Source organism: Chlamydotis macqueenii, chromosome 8, assembly GCF_036417535.1.
Source record: "Chlamydotis macqueenii isolate bChlMac1 chromosome 8, bChlMac1.mat, whole genome shotgun sequence".
Lineage (NCBI taxonomy): Eukaryota > Metazoa > Chordata > Aves > Otidiformes > Otididae > Chlamydotis > Chlamydotis macqueenii.
In genome coordinates, this window is record NC_141563.1 from 31802558 (window position 1) to 31829926 (window position 27369).

The 27369-nt window shown below is 35.9% G+C and overlaps 1 protein-coding gene across 3 annotated transcripts in view; it reads right to left on the minus strand.

Moving 5' to 3' along the window:
- Nucleotides 1-27369, minus strand: part of TUT4 (terminal uridylyl transferase 4) — a 48997-nt gene that overhangs the window by 20472 nt on the left and 1156 nt on the right. For 2 of the 3 annotated variants that reach the window (XM_086754089.1, XM_086754087.1), the window contains exons 2-13: nt 19165-19840; nt 17284-17447; nt 13726-13842; nt 11381-11558; nt 8144-8232; nt 6828-6879; nt 5955-6024; nt 4811-4937; nt 3721-3840; nt 3222-3443; nt 2898-3072; nt 170-912 (exon numbers count right to left, since the gene is read on the minus strand). In XM_086754089.1, the coding sequence (XP_086610215.1) occupies nt 170-912; nt 2898-3072; nt 3222-3443; nt 3721-3840; nt 4811-4937; nt 5955-6024; nt 6828-6879; nt 8144-8232; nt 11381-11558; nt 13726-13842; nt 17284-17447; nt 19165-19726 (2619 nt within the window). In that variant the 5' untranslated portion in view covers nt 19727-19840. The remainder of the gene's footprint in view (nt 1-169; nt 913-2897; nt 3073-3221; nt 3444-3720; nt 3841-4810; nt 4938-5954; nt 6025-6827; nt 6880-8143; nt 8233-11380; nt 11559-13725; nt 13843-17283; nt 17448-19164; nt 19841-27369) is intronic. The other variant, XM_086754088.1, reaches the window with a different exon arrangement.

Consider the following 27369-nt stretch of genomic DNA (forward strand, 5'->3'; position numbering starts at 1 on the left):
TCGGTGCTTTCCAGTCCTGAATAACAGGTACTCTAAAAAGGCTAGAGCTACCACTCATAACAGAGACTGAAACAATCACTGGGAGAATCCTGTCATCCATCCACCCTTAGTTTTAGGGATTTACAAGCAATAGCCCACGGACACACGACTGCTTAAATACAGAACTTACCTTTCCTGAAGTCAGAATAAACTTATCAAACACATAATGCATTTCTTCTGTAGAGAGTCTGCCTTCATCTTTGAGATCATGAGCTTCCACCACTGCTTTGCAGTTGGGCGAGGTAGCTGGTGTGCCAGTGCACTTATTCTTCTCAGAAGACTCTGTTACCAAACTGTGTCTACTTTCAGCATCAGAAAATTCATTACTAGAATTTGTGTCATAGGGCTGATGTTCACTGCAGTTACAATGGTGGCTTAGCTCACCTTCAGTTATACAAACTGAAATTTCTAAATCACCCCTCTCTTTAAGTGATTTTTGCTTTAATTCACAGCATTCATTAGAAATAAGGGATAAAGCTTCTTCTTTGTCTTCATCATAACTAGAGTCCAATGTTGAAAGTAGCATAGAGTCTATGTTCTTGGAAGTACAACTTTTGGCTGCAGCTTCTACCACTTCAGTACATTCAAGTTCATTCTCTGGTATGTTACATCCACTTCCTATATTTTGTTTATCTACAACTTTTTCCCCTTGTGGAAGGCAACAGTTGGCTACGGGCTCTTCAGATCTTGTAGATTTCTTATTACTCATTTTCCCTTTTTCTTTTTTCTTGGTATCTGGCTTGGATTTAATCCCATCTTTACTTTGTGGACATGCAAAATATTTATATGCTGTCCTAAATCGCTCCAGGATGTACTCAAATACCATCTGGCTATTTAGACTTCGTGCAACATTCCTCTTTAGTGCAAAAGGATCTAGGAAAAAAAAACCAAACAAATTCAACAGTAGTCTTTAACTTCTACATTTCACTAAAGGAGTTGAAATACCTAAGTTATGATATGGCAATTAAAAAGATATTCTTATAATATAATCCAGAATTGTGTCTGGACATATCTAGAGAACATAGGGCCCACAAGGTTTTTTTTACTTTTTCCATATAAAACACAACATACCTGTGGTCATGAATGGCTGGCTACCACAAACCATTCTAAATAGTGTTATTTAGAAAGAAAACCACAGGTATATTGTACCATTATATTATGGTCAATTTCTAAACTAAAATGAAAATAAACATACAAAGGCAAAATAAATGTAGGCTTGCCTGAACTTTTTTCCTTCACTGAAGAATGACTTGCATTTCCCTTAAGAAATTAATTTTTCTAAGAGTAACATTGAGGTTATAAGGATTACACGAACCAATCTCACCACATTTCATTCTTAGTCCTCCCTAATGATTTCTAAATCAAACACGTTTTCCAAGTAAAAAGCACCTGCATAGTTAGTTTAAGTTTGTCTGGGAAGATAGTATCAAACTGAGATTCTCTTACTTCATATTTTCAGTTACAAACATTAAAAACAAACAAAAACAAAAATGAGAGACAAAAAGGCATAAAACAAACAAACAAAACCAACACAAAAATACCAACAATAGCAGGCATCAGAACCAGAATATAATCTATTTCTTGAAATTATTTTGTGCTTCTTCCTCACTAATTTGCCCTTTAAACTTACAGGTTTTAGTTTACCTCATGCTGAATAAACAGTACTGCAGTTTTAAAACTCCGGCTAAAAGTGATTGAAGAAAAGAAGTAGGAGAGGAAATTAAAGCCACAGGAGTGGTCTCAAGACCCACAACTCAACATGTGCCTCAGCAAATCATTGCTTAATTTTTCTCCTTTTTACTTTTCCTTCTTGCACCTTACTGACAAGTTCTTCAATAGACCTTTAGTAACTCATTCTCTGTCTTTATGATTCTCTGTAATCTATTTCTCCTTGTCCTCTCCGTCACCCCATGTGTGTTACAGAAAGGCTACTTCATCAACTCCTCTAGAAGTGTCCAAAATTCATTATTTATGCTTTTATAAAAATACCACCTTAAATGGTTTCTTAATCTTCCTCAAATATCCAATTTCTCTATTCCTAAGGCCAATTCAGAATGTCATGCATTGCTCTGTGACTTTCCTTGGTAAGTATTGTTTATATAATTTTCTGAGTCGAAGAACAGAAATAAAGATATCTTCCAGTTATAAAGAAGTAATAGACAAAATAATTTTCTTTCCTTCTCTCCCCAACACATATAACTTAGTGTATCTATTACCATCAAATTCATATGGTCTCACTCCCCTTAAAAAACCATTTCCCTTAGCAGGATACTCAGGCCCTGAAGCGTAGCCTATGACATGACGTTCAGTTTCACAGTATGGAAATATTACCAAGAGGAAAAGCGACAGTGGAAGGTGGTCTGTGCGTGTGTGTGTGTGCGCGCGCATGTGTGTGTGTGTATAACTTAGATGGGTTGCTGCAGTTCACTCTGATCAGAGCTAACCTCTCTGCTCAGTCTGCATTAGAATCAGAGGAAACAAACTGACAGCTGGTAATACTCAAAATGCATTGTGGTTTTTGGACATGCAGCTAGAGATACTGAAAATTCATAACATTAGAATTATTAAAAAGAAATAAATAATGGCTTATAGAAAGAATGAAACAGAGATAAGAACAGAATGGTAAGAAACAGTGAAACAAATTTACACTTTCTACTTAAAGGACAAAAAGTGGTACTAAACAGAAAATTTGTCTTTCAACGGACTAAGAAGAATTTTTTGGTATATTTTGTCAGCTTTCTCGTCCAACTTTTGATTTAATTTAGTGTCCAGACTTCTTGTGACAGATACGTAAGTATTAGGTAAATAAAGATAACAATGCAGGACAACTACAGAACTAGAAAAGGGTATTATCCTACCTTCAATGGCTATTCGCCTTTTAGGCCAGTTTTTATTCTCTCTGGTTAAGAGTTCTTGTACCCGTATGCTGATGACGTATTCCTCCAAAGCAAATTCCAGTGTGTAAAACTTCAACAGTTCTAACCACAGTTGCCCCAGTGAAACTTCATGAGGGGTTTTGAATGCTAAGGGGGACTGAAATACATGAACAAGAACGTTCAACTGCAATAAGAAATGAAAATTCCCATTTTTTCCCTGGTTCCATCAAATATTCATGTTTAAAGAGACGAAAATAGGGACAAGAGGTAGAATATCGTTTTCCGCGAAACAAAGCCATGACTTACATTGCCATGTTTCTCCTTTGCATTACTTTGGTTGTCCACTTCTGAGCTTGTTACCTTCTTGCCACCACCTTTTTGTTGTTCAACTTTAGTTTTACTTTCTGCTCCAACTGAATTTTTTGCTGCACCATTTGTTGGTGGTTTGTACTCCCACCGTACAAACTCCTCTTCTTCTATACCTTTCAGCTGATGGTCATCTGGCCTCTTTGAATCAAAGCCTTCAATCTAACAACAATTAAAGTAGCTCTGAAACAAGACTGTATATAATACATACAACCAAAATTTTTCACCCAAAATACAGCGTAACACAATTGCACAGGCTATAGCTGCCCTTTTATAAAAGTCATCAGAATGGTCAGGTATCAACTGTGTGAGGATTAAGTACCAATGGGTTTTATTTACAAATTTCTTAGCAATCAAATTCTGCACATTTTACGACCTTGCAGACAGAAATAATGTCAACAATTTAACCATAAGGTTACTGCACTACCAAGTCACTTACCCAATTGCCCAAATAGGATGGTAAAATACGTGGTTTTCTTTGTTGAAGAAAAAATATCACCATTAAGGCAAAAGAATATGAGGGAATCCCACCTTCAGCCTGACAGTCAATGTGACAGAGCTATAAGAGAATAAATCATTACTTTTATGATGTAACATCAGCATTTTAATGTAAAACCCAATGTAACAGAAAATCCTGTATCTCAGAAACTGCAGTCATCATGCTATGTCACATACAGACAAATTGCAAATTATAGTAATTCGTACAGTGTCTTACGTTATACTATTTTATGTTATTCTCTTCAGCTTCACCACATTTTGTGATTGTGGGACACATTAATGTTCCTATCTAGAATTTAGGTCAACTATCAGGTTTTTGTTACTGTGCAATCTTTCATGTATGGAGATGGGGATTCTATGCATCTGGTTGTATTCTGATACTCATCTCCTCTATGGGCACTCAAGAGAGATATAATAAACGTATTAGACTTTGAACAGTTCTTCGCAGTTTCTGCTGCTGCTACTTACATGTTGTAAAATTGGAACTCTGGTAAAAACACCTTGCTAAATCAAACAACAATAACAATACCATGCAATTGATTTTTTAGTAAAGTCAAGGCATTATAAGTCAAGTATGGCCTGGCAGCAATTTCAGTACTGAACCACCAGACAGCTAAACGCTGGCTGTGAGCATTATAACTTGGTTCCTGTGATCACCGTTGATGTTTGTAAGTACAGCAGAGTACGATGACACACTCTTTTTTTGAGTAAGGTAACTTTTTTCAATGTGATCTCAGTAACAGAAAATTTACAAGACCTGATTGCTTTGTTGAGTTGGTTTTCAAGGATCAATTAACTAGTTTCAAGGAACCAGCAGAACAGCTTGCTAACAGAATAGTGGAAGCTTCATATATATTTACAGTTTCACACCAAAATCTTCAGCCTCACTCCGGCCTGTTAAGGCAAGAGGTGAACAGTGGCATGAAGTTCTTTTCTACAAACATATTCATGGTATGCTATACATTACATTGTATGCAGTACTTAAAAGAGGACATAAACTATTTAATTATCCTCAATATTTATGAACTTACTCTAGCCCAGTAGCGGAAAGCCAAAACCAAGGGAATAAGGACAGGCTCCAGTTTACCCAGTGCAGCCAGCAGGTCAGTTGTAAGGCAAGCCACATCATTTCTAGCACTTACTTTACATGTCAAACCACTGTAATTACAAATGTAGAACAGATAAAAAGAGTTACTGTCTTGCATATATATATGCATATGCATATATACATACATCTATATATAGGTGCTTGGGGCAGGAGGGAGGTGAGGCATCATATCCACCAGAATAAGAACATGCACCAGTGTCTCCCTATGTAAGAACCTGAAGTTTTTAAACAAAAGCTACAGAATATAATCACATTTTCTTTACTATTAACTCACCAGTTGGATCTAGAACTTATACAAGTTCATTATGGCTAAAAATATATATAAAACAGCATTAAGAATTTGCACTAAGTTCTGTCATTACTTAACTGTGCAAACTTACACAACTCAAACTCCATGTATATCTTCCACACTCCAAATAAATGCATAAATAAAACAACCCCCCCCACCAGTTGCATATTAAGAGTCAGCAAGTCCACAAAACAACTTCTCTAAAAACTTATGGTTTGCTTCTCAGAATAATTATTTCTATTCTCTTAGTACTTACAAGACGTGCATAATCTACAAACACAAGAAAATATACGTCCACCTTTGTCACACTTACTTCCTCAGAGTTTTAATCACACACCTCTAGCCAGTCAAAGCAATATGGGCATCATACAGCAACCACACTTCATTTTGGAAGTTGTTGCTTCTTAGGAATTCACTGAAACTGTCAGATGATGTGTCCTTACTGGTAATGCATATCTTATAAAGTATTTTAAAAGCCTTGGATTAAACTACTCGCAGAAATTTTAATTATCAACTTAAAACTATTCCACTTTTCCCCTATTTATTAAAAGTAGAACTGGTATTTTCAGACTCCTAGAAGTAATGAGCTATATGAGGCACAGAAACAAAGCTAAGCTTTCTTTCTAGATTGTATTTTTGTGTATGAGCAATTCCGCTTTAACACGAACGTTAGCTAAATGCTACAGTAATACTTCTTGTCAGAAGTGCAGGCAAGCAGCTATGAACAAGTATAGTAGAAACTGGCATCTCATTAAAAACCCTTTTCAATGACATATACCTTTTAATATCTTTGCAAAAGACAACAGGAACTTTGGCATGGAAATCTGACTCCACGTCTGAGTAGAGAGCTAAGCAAGAAGAAAAAAAAATGTATTAAAGTATTTTACAGTTTTCCCAGTTGTGTCTTTAAAACTATTACATTTATATCATGCTTTTACAGAACAACTCAAATTAAGTGCTCTGTAGCTAACCAGTAAGGAATTATTTTCTGGTTACTTTTAACGGTCACCACTCAGTAGGAATGTATGATGTATGAAACCCAGTCCTTGTCAGGAAACTGGCCTGGTATCTCTTCTAGAACCAAATGTCTTCAGAACATTTGAAAGACACAAGGCTGAATCTCTGACAAATCATCAGGATAGTTTGAGAACCACTTATGGGGCTGACCTATCAGAATTTCCTGAAGGATCAAAAACGCAATGCTACTTGTGTCAGTTGGTTTAAGATGTGCAGATTACAGGGTTGGATGACTTCCTGACAGAACAAGGAGGCTACAAGTTTCAGAAGTCTTGCAATAGCTCTCACTGATGTTCATATGCGAGTGGAAAGTGGCTTTTAAGTTTACTGCTTAGAATTTCTCCTACAAAGTTAAACACTTTTTGACCTGGCACCCAACACAGCATTCATGGCAATTCATAAATCCTGGCAATCTGAACTGGACTACATGAGCCGCTATTCTTCTGCTGCAGGCTCTCATCTCTCACTTACACAAGCACTGGTATTCATAAAAATCACATTCATAAAAACAGTTTAGATACTTTGGTTGAAAAGTAATCCATTTTTGTATGTTTATAGAAAAATTAAGCAGAAATCCAACTGAACAGGAGCGGGAATGTTAATTAAATAGAAATGAGATGCAACTAAAACTCACCACTGTTCTTCAAGATTTCAAGTACCTGTATCAGAACATCTGGTTGACTCATCTAAAGTGACAAAAGTAGAGCAGGTTACATTATTCAGAATAACCTATTTTATTTTATACTTTGTTTAAAACTCCTCAGTTACACAAATAGCAACACTATGTTCTTTCACAAAAGTGAAATCATGTGTCAGTATAAATGAAAAAGTTAACTGTATGTCTCCCCATGAAAATAGGTACCAGTAAACATGTGAGCCAGCTTTCTTTTAGCCTACAGCTGTTAGTTAATACTTCTGTTCTAGTTCCATATTAACAGACTCCATAAAGTTAAAACAAAATACTTGCCATATATTCAACAATTTCAATGTCAACATACACCACTAGAAATGCACAACAGTAAAGAATTTAATGGCAATACTTTCCCAAGGGTTTCTAAAGGTGGTAAATCTTAAATATGTTTTCCTTTCTCCCCAGAAATCAACTTAAGCGATGTTTCAAAGATAAGCTGCAAATAGTTCAAAGAAAATTAGCACTACCTTTGAGTCTTTGGGAAAAAGTGACATGGTACACTCCATATACAATTGTTACAAAAAGGGCTCCATTTTGCTTCCTAACTGCAGTATCATTTCAAAATGCTACGTGTAAGTATGTAACCAAAACAGGTATCTTTAATTCCACTGTAACACATACAGTAAAAAAATAGCAAGTTTAGGAGTTATGCCTTTAACAAGAACTGCTGCTAATATCACATCCTAAATAAGAACCAACAACTTCAGTGTTTAAAGGCAAGTTCTACTGCTCTGAAGGAATTTTGCACCACAGTAAACCGTAAACTGGGATGGACATCTACTTACAAGTGACTAAAACAGAAAAGTAAAATTGTCACTTTTAGCCCCAACTATAAAAAGCAGGGACAGTGGGGGCAGGGAATGAAGACCTACAAGTTTTTACTGTCTGAACCACAAGCACATGAAAGCACACTTATCTAGGGCCAACTATTTTCATATTGCTTCAATGCTTACTAAAAAAAAACCAACCAACCAACCAAACAAACAAACAAAAAAAAACCAACAAAAAAAAACAACAAAAAAACCCCCCACTAGCATAAGATTGTCCAAAAACCCATAGATTTAAAGTTATCTAATAAGCAAGGAAAACTTTATCCAATTTATTCATAGCACACCTGACAGAAAATAGAATATTATATGCTTTGTGCTATTTTAACACCATATGCTCCAATACAAGATAAAGGCAATGGAGTAAAAATAATTGTTGATGGCCTTGATTTCAAAACCAGTCTTAGTTAATACAAGATAATGTCTACACACCTTAGGGGGGAATTTGATATCAATGTTAACATCACTGGTCTTAAAAGCAAACCTAGTTAAACAGGAGCCATACATCCTCAGTGAACAGTCTGGAAGAGAGAGAAATATAATAATTTAACAGCTAGTAAACAAATTATTCTTTAATGGATGATGTATACCTTGCTTTAGACACTGTATCTCCCAAGTGGTATTCCCAGATTAAAGAATATTGAACCACTGTCTCACTCCTGTGGAGGCTAATCATTTCCACAACACAGCATCACAGGAAAACAGGTAATTCAAATAGTGTAACTGCCAAATGCCCAAAATTTGTCAAGCTATTTTAAAGAATTTTTGCAATGTAGCTTTAGTTTTGTTTGTTCTTAACATAAAATTAAATATACTATCATAGTAATTGTCACTATCTCTGTGCAGGATTTTATTTAACAGCTTTCGTTAACTACAGCTTGATTGCACTGCAGCAGTCAGCCAATTATAAAATTCTTTGTTGCCTCATACACTTTTGTCATTTTTTTTAATACGTGCTACAATCTGTTTATTTCATTAGCAAGTTCCTACGCACAATTCATTATGAAACATGCATATAAAACGTAACTTAAATACAATCCAAGACACAAAACACAGTATTCATTTAGTGTTTCTACAGTTAATGTAGTTCCTTGTCTGCAAAGATCAGATCTAAACAAATTAGAAAGTAACTACTCAGTAATAATATAATGAGAAATGTCATTCCACTCCATAAACAGTAAGTTATTCCATTTCATGATATAATTTTCGCAGATGAAAACTTTTCTGTAATACGTATTAGGGCTCTGACATATTTATGTCAGCTGAAAATTGAGACTATTCTCAATCCCTTCCAAATCCAATTCCCCGCTCAAGCAGGGTCACCTAGAGCGGGCTGCCCAGAACCGTGTCCCGTTGGATTTTGAAAATCTCCAAGGATGGAGAGTCCACAACCTCTCCAGGCAACCTATGCCAATGTTCAGCCAGCCTCACAGTGAAGAGGGTTTTTCTTGTATTTTTTCCTAGAACCTTTATTTGCGTTCTAACCAAACTCTCTCAAACAGAACCACAATAAAATAATTCTTAACAAACAAAATAAATCTTACACATACACAGCTTCAAACAAACCTTTCTCTATTTTTCACTACTTAGAAACTAGCCTTCTCAAAATGAATTTCTGGATGGTTAATAATAAAAACAAATTGAAATAATTTCCTATAGCTTTTAATAGTAGTTAGAATTTTTGCATAGTTCTAACACAAGCTCTAGAGAAAATCATACCAGAACACCCCATGTTTTCTACAGTGTGCATGAATTCATTTCTTCCTATTTTACAGCATAGGAAAACACATTCACTGAAACACAGCAGGCTTTGAAAAGGAGAATAACAAGTTGTCATTTAATACCACAGACTCCTCCTCCATTACTACTACACCTCCACATCAGCCCATCAGTCCAAAAGAGTCAGACAGCTAAGCACCATTAACATTGTTAATGAGTATTTATGTAAAAATTTCCTTTGCTTTGTCTTATGCTAATATACTATGAGTGGAAGACTCAACAATGTGTCAGAATAGAAGTTTGCACAAGGAGCCACATATGGCAATATTATAGAGCAAACAGATTAGCAAACCTCCGCACTACAAGCCCCTGTTCTATTCAGCACGTTATGTTTAAGCATATGTTTAATAGAGCTCCTAAAACTAAAGCTGATCATCCTGCAGCAAACAAACAAAATCTTCATTACTGTATTTTTATAGAGCAAAGGGAAAAAAATAAGTTATTTCTAAAATAAAATGACAGTAGAGAATATCAATCAAGTTTCAAGGCAGCTTAAATTAAAAGTTAAAAAATTTATTTTTTGTCAATGGGATGAATACTTTATTCCGTTCAGATTCACTGAAAAGCAAACCATTGTTAACACAATGTCGACATTACTCTAGCTCCAAAAATCAGCTCTCAAACTCCCAGTGTATTAACTATAGGAGATTATGGGAAATCAACGCAAAGAAGCAAATATCAAAGATTATTTCATTGATATATTATTCATACTTTTTTATTTTCCATCAGTTGTATAAATTGGATTTGAATGTTTTGAATGTTACAGTACATACTGTACTTCTGAAGAGGGGGAGGAGACAGACTACCATTCAACTTATCAAGACAACTTTTAGGAACTTTATTAACGCACGGAACTTTCTTGACCCACTGAAGCAAAAAAAAAATGGGACTAAGCATTTAACCTACTCAGACTTTTTTTTTTTCCTAAACTATTCTCATTGTAATCAACATAAAGCACTCAATCAAGTAAAAGGCAGATGAGGTATGATATTTATATGTGGCTAACTAAATGTAATATTTTGACCTACTTAAGACAATTCCAGAGACTGTAGGAAGCTATAATTGACCTCAAAGCACACCTTTCCTCATTTTAGGACCCATTAACCATAAGTATACATGAGAAGAAATACCTGTTAAACAAAAACCCTTGTTGATTTTAATGACTTATTTTAATGAACAGTTACGGATTAGCACCTGCAGATATTTCAGAATTAAGTACTGAAAATGTCTCATATGCTTACCAAAATCACTCACAGCTGATGCCCGATTTATTTTTTTTTATAAAACTGCTTTTAAAAAAATTGCCTCATGCAACTTTTATCTGCCTTGAAAGATGTTATAAACAACTGAAGGACCAGCAGGAAATAAATACATTTCAACTCGCTCTCATTATCCCCTCCTGCTACATTAAGTGCACTTGAAAGAAAAAAAAAAAATAAAAAAAAAAAAATCTCTACTGTAACATCTACAGATACTCAGTAATGGTAGGTAAGGTATAGGTGGAAATATTTGTAGGACTAGAGCTTGAGGGAGAGCCACAGTGGCTGAGGCTTTGAACATGACCAGGAAGGAAATATTTTGTGCCCTGGAAACTTCCAGTCTTCATCAGAAATCATCACTTTAAAGAGGACTAATAACTTCAATAAATATACACCAGAAAGAAGCAAAAATAAGTACAATTGTGTTTTTCCCTTTTTGTATGTTTGTTAGCTCCTTCTAAATCAACTGCCAATATGTATTAAAATGTCTGTACATATTAATATTGTATAATACTAATATATTTTAACCTCAAATGCATTAATTCACCACTAATGAAGGTATTAAGATCTGCATAAATGTAAAGAAAAAGAAAGATTTTCACCTAAAGAAAATAGAGAATACTATGAATACCTGGCAAGGGCTGTTGAATTATTTTCTCCATCTCATTTACAATTTCTTGACGAATTCTGAAGTCATCATCTGATATGCCTTGTTCATTTGCTGCCTCGATGAGTGTAAAACTCAAAGAAGCCAACTGTGCTGAAGAGGGGGGTGGGAGGGCACGCAGCTCATTTTCTTCTTGTTTTTCCTGAATAATTATTGGATGATAAAAGTCAAAACTGATGTTTTAAGAGAAAAAGGTTATCTCATACTATTGCATTATATCAGAACGTACGGTTTGTCATTTGCGTACTTCTATTTTACATGGTGTCCTGACCAAACACTTTCAAAGGCAGAAACTCTGTCCGGCCTAACTGGCAAAGGTACTAGTGTGGCTCACAAAAATGACAGTAGATGCTCAGCGTTTAAAAGAGAACACGTTGTTTCACAGCTGGCAACTGGGGAGGAAATCTTCTGTGTTACATTCCTGAACCACATTTTCTGACAAGGATTCATCCAAGGAAATGAAAAGCTGTAATTGTTCCTATATAATAAAAGTAACTGAGCTGAGAAAGTTTTTCTAGAGTCACACAGATTTTTTTCAGAGTGGACTGTACTTGCCGGAAAGATACCAGAGGCAGAAAAAGTATTCCTAGCTCCAACAAATTTTGGTAAATTGAGCCTCATTGCTGCCTAAACAGCTGGTGCCAGAAAGTGCTACTTTTAATGCATCAAATTATAATCAATTTAATCCAACAGCAAGAAATATGTCAGATGCATCAAGTCATTTGGGAGTAAGTACAACAATTACTTGTTTCACAAATTCATCAACTAAATGAAATCTGTGACTGATAACAGAAATAAATATTAACCAGGAAATATGCACAAAGAAAACACAGTCCAGTATGAAAATGCTTGGTTAGTTCTAGGCTGCATCTCTCAACTCTTCTGTTTTTATTTGAACAAATTTAGCACAAGAAAGAATATGTGCATTTTTAAAGGGCTGTGGTTTTTTTTTTAATATCACTGCCTTAGGGTTCTTCTTGAGTGGGGAAGCCACGGCTGCTGCTAAGCTTCTTTGATAGACATGTATCTCATAGTTAGAGCTGTAAATAAGTGTATTTTATGAAGTAACATTTAGATAGTTACATACCTCTCATCACTGTATTCTGGCACATAACATAAAGCTGACAAGAAGACAAGCGTTAAAAACTGAAACCGCTCCCTGTCCTCTAGCAATTCCATTCAGTGGTGAAGAAACCTCATGCCTCAATTCTTATCTCCATGCCCAGATGAAAAGCATGGTACGAAAGTGTTTCCATATTAAACATGGGACTGGTTTGTTGCTATTTTATTAATTCTTTTCTTCATTATGCAACTTAGCAGACAGCAAGAGAATCAGAATCCTTTACAAATAACTGAACATAACACAAAAACTTTACTTTCTCAGATATAATGGATTTATGGTAGAATTTTCCAGTGATGACTTGCAAATATAATAGAATTAGAGCATTAATGACAAACAGAAATATCATAAGAAATACATGGAAACAGGAGCAAATAATTGACTGAATTTTGGGGAACAGTTGTAGGAAGAGTAATTTTAACCATGTGAATCACAAAACTCTACGTACTTGGGAATTTGCAGCTCTTCATCAGCATTTACAAAAATCGGTTGGCAAGAACATCTGTGGGCCATTTACTGGATTTCATGCATGTAATAGTTATTTAAAGCAAAGCAAGTAGTAACACCATGGTATCTGATAAGGAAACTGTTTTTTCCTTTGAAAAATCTTAGAACTGTTTCTCATATTAAACACAATCATAAATCCAGGGAGATGATGAGTGATCCCTCTCTACTTTAACTATCTTTTTTTCAGTCTAGACACACTATCCCTTCCACATAGCCATCACAGAAAGGATGTAGATAAAAATCTCACAAGTTAGATAAAGAGAAAACACAGAAAAAAGTAACATCTCCAACCCCACCTCCAGTCCCTGGAGGTCTTGCTACCAATAATATTATTTTCGGAAGAAACAGAAAAACTAAATATGTTTCTCACCTAAGTTACCTTGCCTTCTGTTTGTTACTAAAAGTATGATGAACCGCCCACTACTCAGAGATACTAATTCAGAAGCAATGACCAAAAATGTTCCTTCCTCTCTGCCTGGACAGACCATCAAGCCCTTCCTCTCAAATAGAAAACGAACAATAGAAATTTGTGGATCTCTGCTCAGCATACAAATTTTCACCTAAATGAAGATGACCAAAGGAAACATATGACATAACAAAAAAATCTTTAAGAAAAAAAGACGGGAAAAAAAAAAAGGAAAAAAAAAAAAAAAATCAGTCAAATTTTTTTTTTTTAACTTACCATTATATTTTTCTTATGACGTTTTTCTTTAATATGCTTGTGAGCTCCCTGGATATTTTCAATGTGAACTAAGCAGAGCTTGCATAGATACTGACAGTTGGTGTATTCTGGGGAGCGCTGAGGAAAAATGGCCATAGATTAAAATAAAATGTTTCTGCCAATAGTGTCTGAAAAACTCAATTCTTTCAATAACAAATTGTATTTAACAATTATCCAACACTTGTAATGTCAAGGTGCTTTGCAAACATTAAGTAATCTTCAAAGAACACACTGGAAATGGATTTTTACTCATATGACAATTGGGGAAAACAAGGAAAGGAAGTGAAATTACTTGAATATTACACTTCTTAGTAAACTTCAGTGAGGCAAGGTTAAGACTGAAGAGTTTATGCCTCTTAAGGCTGACCTAAAGGCCAGTAAGCCATTCACTTCTCAGCTCAAGCTTTTAATAACTATGGATTTATTAAGTCTCAGCATCTATCCTCCTTTCTCTGATGAGAAAACGGGAAGCATTCATCGTATTATCTACTACACATATTACGACAGATGGTGTTGTTGTTTGGCTAGCGTATTCACAGCGTACTGTGCAAGTACTGCATTTTTTGTTCTATTAAAAGGGTGCGGCCGGCCAACAAGGAGGAAGACAGCCTGTTTCTGACTTGCTAATGATGATACTCTGCATAAGGTGGGGTCCTTTGACAAGAGGTAAGACTATTCCATTTTGATGAATAATTTGGGATGCTCAGAATTGGAAAAACAGGCAGAACAAGCATCTTTTTGTACAGATAGGCTGTGAGAGATGCAGTACACAAACAGAGAGCTGCCACCTGAGAGACTTCTGAGAGTCTGCAAGAAGCAGCCAAGCCTCAAGAGATGATGGGGGACAGCGGGAAATCACCATTTTACTAGGGACCAAGAGGGGATACTGTGAAGTTTATTCAATCAGAAAGCCATCAAGAACTACTGGACTAAAACGCAGAAAAGGACCACCTCTGCAAAGATGAGTTGTTTGCAAATACTCCACTTTAATCTGTCTCATCCTGCAATTGTATTTTCTTGCTCTAATAAAACACAGCTATAGAGATTGGAAATTTTCTGATATGCTCACTGCAAAGATAAAAGGGCCCCATCAAAAAGCCTCCATTTTCCTCCACACTTGTTACCATTTTTCCAATAACTGCTACCACTGCTAACTGTGAGAGAAAAAACCCTACTTAACATTTTCACCCTAATTCTAATACATCTATATTTACTAAACCGGAAAAGTATACTGAAAACACCAGATGTTTAAACAGTGACATAACAATGAATGAAGAGAACACACCATTTTAAGACACTAAGGTGGACTATAGACCAGTTAAACAAATTTGACTTACTGTACAAAAACCTAAACCACTGCTAAATTTGGGCAAGTTTTTCCACTCACTGAGTTTGATCTTTTGCTTTTGGAGGTCTGATACTCTCCAACTGCAGACTAAATATCAATTTAAAACAACATGGTCATTATGATTTCATTACTAATTCCCTTCATCCTTCTTCTCTACGAGACAGATACCTAGTAAGATGAAATTAAACATCCACTTTGGAAAACAACTTATAAACAGTTACACTTGGCTAGCTCAGAAGATTCAAGTATTCGACACCTGATGACTGAAATAGATTTAAAATATTTTACTACTCTTCTGAACAGAATGAATATCAGCAATAATCATATTTTTAAATGGGTATTTCTTATCAATACTGATCTCCAGTATTATGTCAACAGATGTTGACAGAAAGCCTGAACTGTAAACCTTTTTTAATCATGTAGCTATGCTCAACACCAATGACAGGGGCAAGAACTTAAAATAGCAAGATAAAAAAAAAAGCTACAGACTGCTACTTCAGTAAGACAGAAGCATCCAAACAAGCTTGGCCTCATGAAATTTGTGCCTGGATATTCAAGGAGCTAACCCATCTCAGAGCCAGTTATATTTTAAAGAACTCATAGAGAATGGAAAGGTTCCAGACCAGTAGGAAAGAGAAACTTAAGAATATATTTAAAAGGCTAAAGAGGATAAGCCAAGGAGTTAGAGACCTGTCAGAATTAGCATCCAGGAAAATATTGTAATAAATTATTAATAAGCACATAGGAAAAAAAACAGGTGATAGGTGACAAACTGAACTGCTATAAACAAATTGCACTAAACCAATTTTAGGGTTGCTTTTTTAAAGATAGGGCTTGAAGAAGCAGCAGCAGATGTTGTACCCTGAATTTTACAAAGCTTTTGTCACTTGTCATAGTATCAGTCTCAAAAGCAGACTATAAATACTATATAAAGAACAGTAAGGTGTGAACAAAAACTGCTCATAAAACTGTCGTCAGAGCACACATACCTAGACTGATTCACCACCAGTCTAAAAGCACATGACAAGTATTTTTCAAAAGGGGTCCTTCTGGGGTCAGAAACATTCATATTTTTGTTGAAGACTTAGGAAATGCAGTAGAGAGTGTGCTGACTACAAATGCAAAAAAATACCAAGTTGGAAGAGGTTATAGGAGACATAAGATGACAAAAATTCAATAATCACAACAAATTAGAGAAATCGAATGCATAACCTACAATTAAATAATATCAAAGCAAAGTATCATTCCTCCATAGGTATTATCAACTGCAAAAAACACAGTTGGGAAACACCTGATGGGGCATTTCTTAAGAAAAGGATATGGGGATCATTGCTGGTTAAACTGCAAGCCAACATCCTATTGCTGCTAAAAAAAAGGTAGGTATCCTAAACACAAATGCTATACTTCAGACAGATGAATTCAGCTCTCCTCTTTATATGTAGGACCTCAGCAGAAATTGCACGCACAATTTTGGATACCAGTTACATGGTGGATGCCTACAGAAAAGCAACAAGAATGAACCAATAACCAAAAAACCCTAAGAATAAGGAGTGAGTCTAAAGAAGATAAGACGGCAGGAATGGCAATGATCTTCAAATGTGTAGAAAGTTGCTGAAAAAAGTAATAAAACGTATGTTTATTAAAATGTTGCAAGAGACACTTACACTAGACATTAAGAAAAGCTTCTGAGTTACCTATACTGACTTTGAATTTGTTTCACTGAAGATAATATTAAGGACAGTTTAGAAGAACATTTTTAAGCAGTGATCTTCAATACAGGTGGCTCAGGCTGGTGGAAGGCTAATATACTGAAGACAAGGTTCTTTTCAATCCTGTATTCTGAGCTTCCAAGTAAGCAGGCTCTCTAGAAAATCTTACGTAAGTAATGGAACTGTAAACCTGTAGGTCTGTAGAATTAAAAAAAATACCATTCTAGAAAGGCCACATGTGCCACAAAAGGAATACTAAGTTTTCAATCCACATCATCTGTCACAATGAATGACTACTCAACTACTAGGGATAATATCGTAGATCGCTAAGTGATTCACTATAAAGAAGAAAGAAACAGAGGCAACAGGCTCTAGCAGATATACCACCCAACCAGAAATATGGTGATAATAATGAAAGAAGACACTCATTTTCTTTTTTATCAGATAAATAGCTCAACTTACTTTTTCAAGTCGGGAAATATAATCTCTCTCCAGACGTTCCTCAGCTTGTTTCAATCCTAATTGCTGCTCAGCTGTCAGATTAGATTCATCAATAACAGCGGTGTTTTCTAAATAATCAGCTTCTGAAGTATGTTCTTTAGTTGATTCAGAATTCTTTATTTTACCTAGAGAAAGAAAAGTTATTTTCTTCAGAGCAACTCAAGGAGAGGAAAAGTCAAAGTACAGAGCAGTCAAGAGCATCTCACTAAGGAGCCAGACACAAATTAGAGCTACAATCCAGTTTTTTGTCCAAAGGCTGGCCAAAATCACTGTACACATTAGAATCTTTCCAGTATGTTAACCAGTATTTTGGAGAGCCTTCAGACACTAGTCTGCTACTAAGAGTGCTATCAAAAAGAGAAAAAAAATGGTAGATTTATTTTGTGTTTCAGTCATAACTTCACAGCCTCTATTAAGTTCTTCAAGGCAAGAAAGGGGGTTTTGTTGCTATGCAAAACAAAGTACGCGAGATCGTGATGCTCTATTATAACAGAAATATTAGGCTTAAAAATTTTTATACAATACATTTTATTAAGAAGACAGGCATAGAATTGCCTTAGAGACATTCACCCAAACAATCTTACAGAGCCAGTCATCAAGCACTTCAAGCCCTTGATTTAGAAGGCTGCTGGTGTTGCATCTGAACACACCATGACACCTTGCTGCCCACAGCTAGCAACCACGGAGCTCTGGAACGCTGCTACTCACACGTAGGTCAATTCTGCAAGGCCAGTTCCTCCAGATGCCTATGAATTGTTCATAGTCCACTAATATGTACAAACATCTACATCTTAAATTACGCCAGTAGTTTTTACATCAGCAAAAGTGAGGGTTAATTTGTGTTTTGTATTTTTTCTTTTCTTCTTTCCATTTAAATAAGATCTGTGTCCCCAGATTAAAAATCTAGATCAAAACTGAGCAAGTTTTCAAGTCCTGGTTTCTCAGTGACAGATGGTCCCTACAGTACATGATGGTGGTCTACAAAGAGCTGACTGATCACAGGATGCTGCCATTTCAACTTGGTTTTCCTGTTAAATTCTATTAAGATAGCTAAAAATATGAATATGCACTTTAATGTTTTCCTAGTATTTCCACACAAGCAACTGCTGTAACTGTTGCTATAGTGGGAAATACTTCAAATAGAAGGTCTGCACTGGCACACCATCCTAAAACAACATTTTTATTAGAAAAAAAATGCATTCTGAAAAAGCGTGACAAATCCTGAACTAAGGAGCTAACCTGAAGTGAGATAAAGCATGAGCTGTGTACTTCATTCTGAAATTGAAAAATATGGATAAGACTTGAACACTTATAAAGGTAACCACTGATGCATGGTATGTATTCCAGAGCTCCCTAAACTGAAAAGCCATCTGCCAAAACATATTTTAAATGTTTTCAGTTACAAATAGAGCACAACAATCAGGAAAAAAAAAAAGTAATTTTTTCCCCCTCCCTATCAAACCCAAACTTTTCTTGAGATTTTTCCCCTGATCTTTCTGAAAAGCAGTAATAGTTGGCATTTCCATATGTGGAAATAATATTATGAAGGGTTCCCCCCTCCCAAGACACTATAGTCACAAAATTGCCTGAAACCCACACATACTAAGTATCTTGCAAAGATGTTTATGTCTTAGGCACGAGAGAAAAAAAGGACAGCTATTATCATAACATCTTACACTCCAAGTAATATGCTTGTATGAATAGTATGTTCTCTCTAAATGCAATCAGCAACTTACTATGTGTGAAAAACCATGCAAATAGAAACTTTTCAAAGCCCATTTCAGACTGTTAACAATTTTACCAGAAAAAAAAATGAATAAAGCAGTGTTGAACAATACTCACTGAAGTCATCAGGCTTATGTTCCGTTTTCCTTTGATCTGAAACAGTCTTACCAGCATCACCAGTCTGATCAACACTAGTCTTCAAAGTAGGAACTCCCAGTGGATTTTCCAATGCCAGTTTCCCTTTCTGTGTAGCTGTTAAGCTTTCCGTACCGACTCCATTCCCTGAAACACGGGAGCCTGGAAAGTTTTCTCCCACTGATTGAACTTTTGGCTGTTTCAGGTTTTCCACTGCTGATGATAAATTAGAAAATTTTTTTGCTTTTCCATGACTTCGATCCTGAATGTTTGACCCCATATCTTTAGTTCCAGGAATACAACTATTTACTTTGCATGATTTATTTTCTCCTTGTTTTTCAGAAGAAACATCATTTTGTTTGCTTTTTTTGCTGCTATTCCCACCTGGAGAACTTCTCCCAACATCCTTCATAGATTTGTCATTTCTATTATGTTTATAGTTTTGATTATTTGTAACTTTGACTGCTTTGCCTTCCTCACAGACAAGACGGACAGACTTCCTTGGGTCATGATTTCCATTCTTTGAGCTCTTGGCCTCTTCCATTATAGTGAAGACCTGCTTCTCCTGTCTCTTGAGATCACTTGAAGTGCAATTCTTCAGCAATTTGCAGTTGATTTTAAATCCACCGTGCAGGCAAGGATCGTAGCTGATTGTCTACTGAAGAAATAATGATACACATTTTTAAACTGAAGGAAAAATATAAAAGTTCTACATAGATAATGCATAAAAAAAAACCTCTCTAAAGAAAAGCTAACTACAAATTATTATAGGAAAGATGTTCCCCGCACAGGCATAAGTGAATTTTCATAATACATTCCATACTAAAGTAAAACTCATGAAAATTTTGATCATTTTTACTTCTACTTAAAAGAGGAGGGGATATGAAGAGACAAAAAATGTCAGAACATGGTAAAAAACATTCAGTGATAAACCTGCCAACAGCTTGTTTTTTTCTTTCCTTCCTATTTTTAGCTTACTGAAAAAACCAAGAACCAAGATGTCTGCAACTACACTGGGGGAAAAAAAAAAAAGAAAAAATTTAACACATCTAAAAAATATCACTCAATAAGCATAACGCTCAAATTAGCCACTAGAGAAAACTAATTCAGTTTTCAGCAAGCAAGCTTCATTTTATTAACTGATTTTTAAAAAAATATTTAGAGATATAGTTCAAAGTATTAATAATAAACCTGAGCTATCACCTGTATCCGTAGATACTTAAGCATACTTCTGACATACAATTCTCATATAAGTTAAGTGCCATCAATTAAATATGATTTTGCTTGGCCAAAAAACACCACAAATAGTAAATATTTTGCTTAGCTACAGATTAACTTCACTTATCTAAACCTCAGTCCTTTAGGTGGTATATCATCTGAGCTTTGTGTCAAAGACAACCCAAAGACTGTTTTTCCAATAAAGCTAAGCATGTGTAAGTGGGTCTGTTTGTAAGGAATTACTCTTACTAAGATAGAAAATAAAGGGGCAATCTGTAACAAGAACTCATATTTACTTTTTTTAAAAATAACGTTGAGATAGCAATAAAAATTATGAGAATGAAGTATTACACATAGAAGAAAATACATTTTAAAAAACTATATATAAAACTATAAACTCCATATAGATATGGAGTTTGGGAATATAGAGTTTCTCTCTTTCCTGTCCACCTACGTATTTGGTAGGTAAAAGTATGATCCATGGCAATTTGTGGGTTTTATGGAATCCATCAAAGTAAGTAGCTTATCATTTAGCAAAGAAAAGGAATAATATAAAAGTCAATGAATTACAACGGTAAGAAGTATCACAATGTACTTTTTTGTACTTAAATAATAAGAACCAGAAGGAAGGGTCAGATTAAAATGTCTGGGTAAAAAAAAATTTAAAAATTAAAAATCAAACCAAACTTCATTAATATTATCAGTATAAAGGCCAGTAACTCTTTTTTTTCAGGCTATACGACGTAGTTACCATCTCTCTCTCACTTTAAAGAGACACAAACCAGAAAATACTCCAGGACACAAAGCACATACTAAAAATAGTTATCTTAAGCCTGTAGTGACATAATTGAAAATGCGTATTATCTTTCAAAAATGAAAAACAAACAAACAAAACCCACAAGAATTTTCATGAAGTTAGTGTCAGCATCACAGCCCTCAGAAAAAGATCAAAGAAAAAAAAATCTGTATTGCTAAATTCATTCCAACTGCTAAGTATTTCATCTCAAATGCATTTAGTTAATATTACAACTGTTTTCTAATAAACACTGATTATACCTGGCTCTCACTTCCAGACTGAAACTCAAAAACCAGAAATAAAAAAAAAATTAAATAATATTTGCCTTTGGATTGCAGATACTCTTTCCCACAGCAATTCTTACTAGCTCGGCCACAGGAACTACTGCCCACCTGTACCAGCACTGCTCAAGCCTCAGTGTGCTAAGAACAGCCCAGGGTCCCCAGAGGCTGGTGGGACTGTGAGATGGTACAGGATGTCACAGAGTAGGTGTACTCTACTGTGAAGTTTCTTTTATGTAACCAAGAGAGTAGGATTTTTCAAATTCTAAACTATTCCTTATGTTTTATTTGCTCAACCTGAAGAGAGGAGGGGAAAAAAACCAAAACAGCAGCCTCCCCCCGCCGCCCCCATCAGCTCCACTTTCATTTCTGGTTCGTTTCTGACATCGTGCCACCCTTCAACTCTGGACTGGAGCACACTGCAGCCACACTTCCACGTTCAATGAAAAGCAGCGCAAGTCAGCATCAACTCCAACAGAAGCAACAACACCCTTTCTCCAACCCTGGCTACTTACTCCCACTCCTCGGGCTGCTCCCTCCCTTGTGCAGTTCTGCAGTGAACAAAACCGGAAAACAATCCAGCTTAACATAAAGCTGGCACAAGGGAGGAGGAGGAGCAGGAGCAGGAGCTGGTCATAACAAACAACTCGTAGGGTGGGGACAACTTCTCTTGGCACCACGTCCAGCCTAAAGCTACCATGAAACTCCAGCATTGCTCTGCTTTTTTTAAGTGTCAAGTGGTTAGATTCATATTTTGCAAGAAGGTTTAAAAATAAAATTCCACAAAAATTCTACTGTAGGCTCAAACGATTTGACATAATCCATTCATTAAATTACATAGTTATATATTCAAGGAGAATATATAAGTTTTAACCAAATGTACAAATGCGATAGGAAAAACAACTAAAGAAACTGCTAATAAAAATTATCTTTATAACCCGACTAATAAATTGACTACTGCAATAACATTACATATTAAGAGAACGAGTGCAATCAAATGCAAGTAGTTAAAGTTTAAAACTCAGATATAGCCTTTATTCCTGCAAAATATGAACAGGTCATGAAATTTGCTAAGACAAGAATATTTTATACAAAAAAAAAAAGTTAGGAATTCCATAATGAAATTCAGAATCTGAAATGCAAATGCAGTAATAATGTTGCTGTATTTTGGGATTATATTTTTTTGCTTTTTTTTGTCTTTAATAATGAAATTATTTAGCAAACCAAAAACCAATCTAAGCCACTGCAACACACTCAATAGTAACCACATTACCATCTTACAAAGAACTGCAAAGTAAACCAACTAATGAAACTTAAAAAAAAAAAAAAGAGACTACTACTAAACCCAAAACAGTCTCAAAAAGATCCTCCTCTGTCAGATATTTGCCATTGAGAGAAAGGAGAGAGGGAAATGTGAGGAGGGAAAGGAGCGCCTCTGAAAAGCATAACATGGTTGGAAACAAAACACTGGAGTGGAGTGAATCAGTGCTGAGGTGGCATCTTTCTAGAAACCTGGATGGCACGTCTTATTCACAAGCTCAGGCTTATACCAAATTGCCAGATCTAGAATCAAAGAAGAATTTTCTTCCAGGCAGGATGGCAACAAAACTAGAGCTTTTCACCTGCGTCTGCAAACTGGGGTATGATTGACCTGTTTAAAGCATTTCAGCATACTTAATTTATTCAACATCCTAGTGCACAGGAGATTTGGTTTCCCCTGTTTTTTGAATGTACGGTGCCAGTTACTCCTCTGAAATCTAGCTCAACTCCTAGGATTGCACAAAATAATCTGAATGCAAAATAAGCTGAAATGCAACAGCTTGAGGTCAGACAAGATACCATCTGACCTCAAACTCTATACAATTATTAAGCCTATACATACCTATAACAATCAAATGAAAAACATTTAAAATCAGCTTCAATTTCACTGCTTTATAATTCATTTTAGGGTCACGAAACGAAGAAATGAGATTGTTTCACTTTCACTTCTACCAGTTTCTTTTGTTTCCTCCTCTCAGACTAGCACTAGAAAATTCTGCATTTGAATTGCAAAAACACAGGGTAACACTTACTTCCAAATAGGAAAAAAAAAAAAACATTTTCAGTAAGATACTTCTACCCATTTGCCCTTCCACTCCTTCCTCTCAAGTTGTTCAACTGTACGTAACTCCTTCGAAAGCACACGCTTTGGGTCAGACTTTGCCATAACAGGGCCTTTTCAAAGATAAAGGCCAAGTTAAACTGTGAGCTCTTGCATTCTTAGTTGCTCTTTTGCAAAGTATTTCTTTTTAAATAATTTCATTAGCAGGAGAACTTAATATACCTGGTTTCTTATACATTCATTTTGTGCTCCTCTGTCACTGTCTCAATCACAGCCCATTGGGCAAGCGGAGGAGAGGTGCGATAGCCGAAGGAACACACATGCTGACTGGTTCTCAGCTGCTCCCTAAGAGGAAATGTAACTTCCTCCTGCTTTTCCCTCAGCAGAGACTCCTCCTCAACTGAGGCACGATTTTTCCAGAAAACATACAGAAACTCAACAATCTATTGACATTACTTTAAATATCTTCTACAATTTGGTCCCAACTGGCTAAAATGTCTGAAAGTAACAGAAAGAATGAAGAAGAGCAACTAAAGCGAAAGAGAACAGTCTTGTAAGTTTTGTTTCCCTGCGAGTACCAGATTAAATACAAACAACGAGAAGTACCACAAACATAATTGTTATCACCCTGTTTCTATGAAACACTCCCTCCTTTGAGATAGAGAGACTTGTATTTTATCTGAGACCTGCTTTTATCTGTCCCATTATGATTGTCCCTTAAGCTCAAATCTCCCTGGCCAACCTTCCAACAGTAAGTGGGGTGATTAACCTCACTTGTCCCCCAGCTGATCTTCCTCAACAAAAATAAGAGGAAATTCAGCAAACAAAGGTTACAGCCAGAGACACGAACAAAAGGAAAGATTGTCTTCTGCACTCCGCTCAGACTGCAGCACAGGTAATGTTTACAGACAGCCCTAATGTGCCGGGGAAAGTCTCTCTTTTCTGGACTGTTTACAGCCTTAGGCCTATTTTTTGTCTGAGAACTACAAACCATCCAAGCTTCTCCTGTGTTCTACGCCAGTAGTTTAAAGAAAGTTATTACACGTGTATGTTTGTTTTATGATGAATGAGACATAACTTAGTACAAGCTATTATCAATCCCTGATGTTCTTCCAAACTACTTAAAAGTAAAACTATCAGAGATTACTGGCCACTAAAGCTCCTCAGGCTCCACCAGCAGTAAACCCATCCGTATTCTTAGTAACACACGTAAGTGCTATACAGTGTTTCAGATCTTCCTGTTTCTACAGGCTATAGAATTTAGGCTAGCAAGTATAATACTACCAAAATCTATTTAGACGGAAGCTAATGCAGTGCACACAAAATTTAACACACAAAATAAGCATGAAACAAAAGTAGCACTCTGAGCTTAGTAAAGATACGTAACTCAGTAGGACCCTCTGATGTTGTATTTACAATGTGGAGGATTGAAAACTTCTAAAGAGTGATCATTGGATAAACAAGTGCGTATATCTATAATGTATAGCTGTAACAGAATTATGTCTGAATTACAGAAGTACTGCTGAGTAACTGAAGTAACAGGAAAGGCTTTGCTTGACACAAAACTTAGTAACATATCTAGGTGCAAGTATCTTACAATTAAATTATGAAATGAGTAGAATATGCTGGATAGGAGACATGTACAAGATGTGGTCGTTACAGATTTTTCTCTCTTTGCATTGACACTGTCTTTTCCATAACATGGTATGACTCACTGAGAAGGTAAGAAAGAGGCACTTCACCTAACACCAAGAACTACCACTTTCTGAACCTACAACTGCTGATGACTCCCATTCCAAACTCTGGAAAGCCACCCTCTCTCAGTCACACCAGCTGTGCAACTATGTTACAGTGGCTTTCCTTAGCTCTGTATTTCATACGAAAATTCCTAATACTTTAGTACATTTTCGTTCTGATCCTAGGTTTTGCTGTAATAGTCCTTTAAACATTTCACAATCAACTTAAGCAAGCACTGAAGCCAGAAGAGGGGTACCACCTGCCTCAAATGTCGCTGTATGCAGTAAGATGCATGCTGTAACCAGATCAGGAAACTGATCCAAGGTAGTTCTAACTTTAAAAACAAACACACACAACATTTGTAGCAATACAGGTGAGGAGGCTGGAAAAACACAGTACAGCACTGCATAGGTTTAAAGCCTTTCAGAGGCTAAACTAACTTCCAGAGGCGTGAACTGATCACGAAACTGGCTTAAATGGCAGCTATGCATTTAAACTCAATTTACCCATCTTATTCTTAAACCTCCATTTATACTTGGAACTTACGCTAAATGAAAGTACTGCATTACATATTTGGGGCATAGAAGTTTATCTGGATGTTGTATTTAAGCAATAGTCATCCCTTCACCCAAACTAAAAGACAGGCTTTGAACTTCACACCAGTCACAAACTAGTCCACAAACTACAGCTAAAGCAAATGGATCTTCTACCAGTATCCTTACGTCTGCTTTACCAGAACTTTCACTTCTGAAATAAATATGCTGAAAACCACTACTTTAAAAAAGCTGTCAAGAATACATCCGTATAGTTGGTACAGAGACTGAGTCACAACAGTTTGTAACACAAAACTGATTTCAGGCTCCCAAGTCAAGCTTTGCTGACACCAAAAACTAAAATCTGAAAGTGACTTCTTCCCAGAAGTATTGTTTCCTACATTAACAGAAATAAAAAATAAAATCTAAGAACATCTGATAAATTGGGGGTTTTTTTCCAAAGATTTGCTAAAACATTAGAATTCATAATTTTATGAACCAAGGATACAGTATGAATACGTACACATGTATGCATGCATCTCTGGTAAAAAAAAAAAAAGTAAACCTGCGATTCATATGCACTGCTACTAAATTCAGGTAGTAAGTTTTCAGTATTTCTACATTAAAAGAGTCACTAATCTATCATTTAGGTGCAATTAAACAATTTATCAAACAATATACAATATAGTCTCAATGTGCCAAAGGCATCAGAAATGTTGACTTCCCCTGGATTGCTCCCATTCTGCAAATTAATCCACTAAGGAAATTATAGAATCCCTCTTTCTCTGCGTTCTCAGTACAAGTCAACACCAGCATTATGTTATTTCATTAACCCAGGGACAAAAATAAAGTTAATTTAGTAGAAACAATTTATAAAATTTTGAAAGCAAGCATTGTGACTAGAAAATAGGATATACTCTCAGCTGGGCAAAATTTTGAACTGCCTTAGAGTATCAATACGAACACACAATCCAAAAGCATTACTCTGACAAGCAGACCCACAAGACATTTAAGAGGAGCTCCCCAGGGATATCTCACTTTCAAGCAGGACACGGGGAAATCCTGCTCCTCTTTCTCCCTGCAGCAGCAATTCTCTTCAGAGGAAGAACCAGGCAAATGCCCTGCATTGTGCAGGTGTCCCGTAGCATCCGGTAGTTTCTTTACCTCTGCTAGTTGAGGTATGAGAGAAAAGTCCCAGCTGTCTTCTGTGCAAGAAGGGAACACAGAAGGACCCTTCTGATCCCTCCGTACATATCTTCTGGAAACATATCCCAATACATATGTTCTGGGAAACGGTAATTTCACCCCAAAATTAATTTTATGAAGGTATTTTCACTAAACTTAAATAGAAAAATTATTTTAAAAGCTCACTGCAAAACTCACGTTTGTAAAGGAGACCTCGCACTCCTAATATAGCATCTTCTACCAGATACTGTAATCAAGTCATACTTCCACGGTTGGTTTACTTTTCTTGTCACGGAAATAATTACGTCATAACTATCTGAGGTCAGACTATCCAAA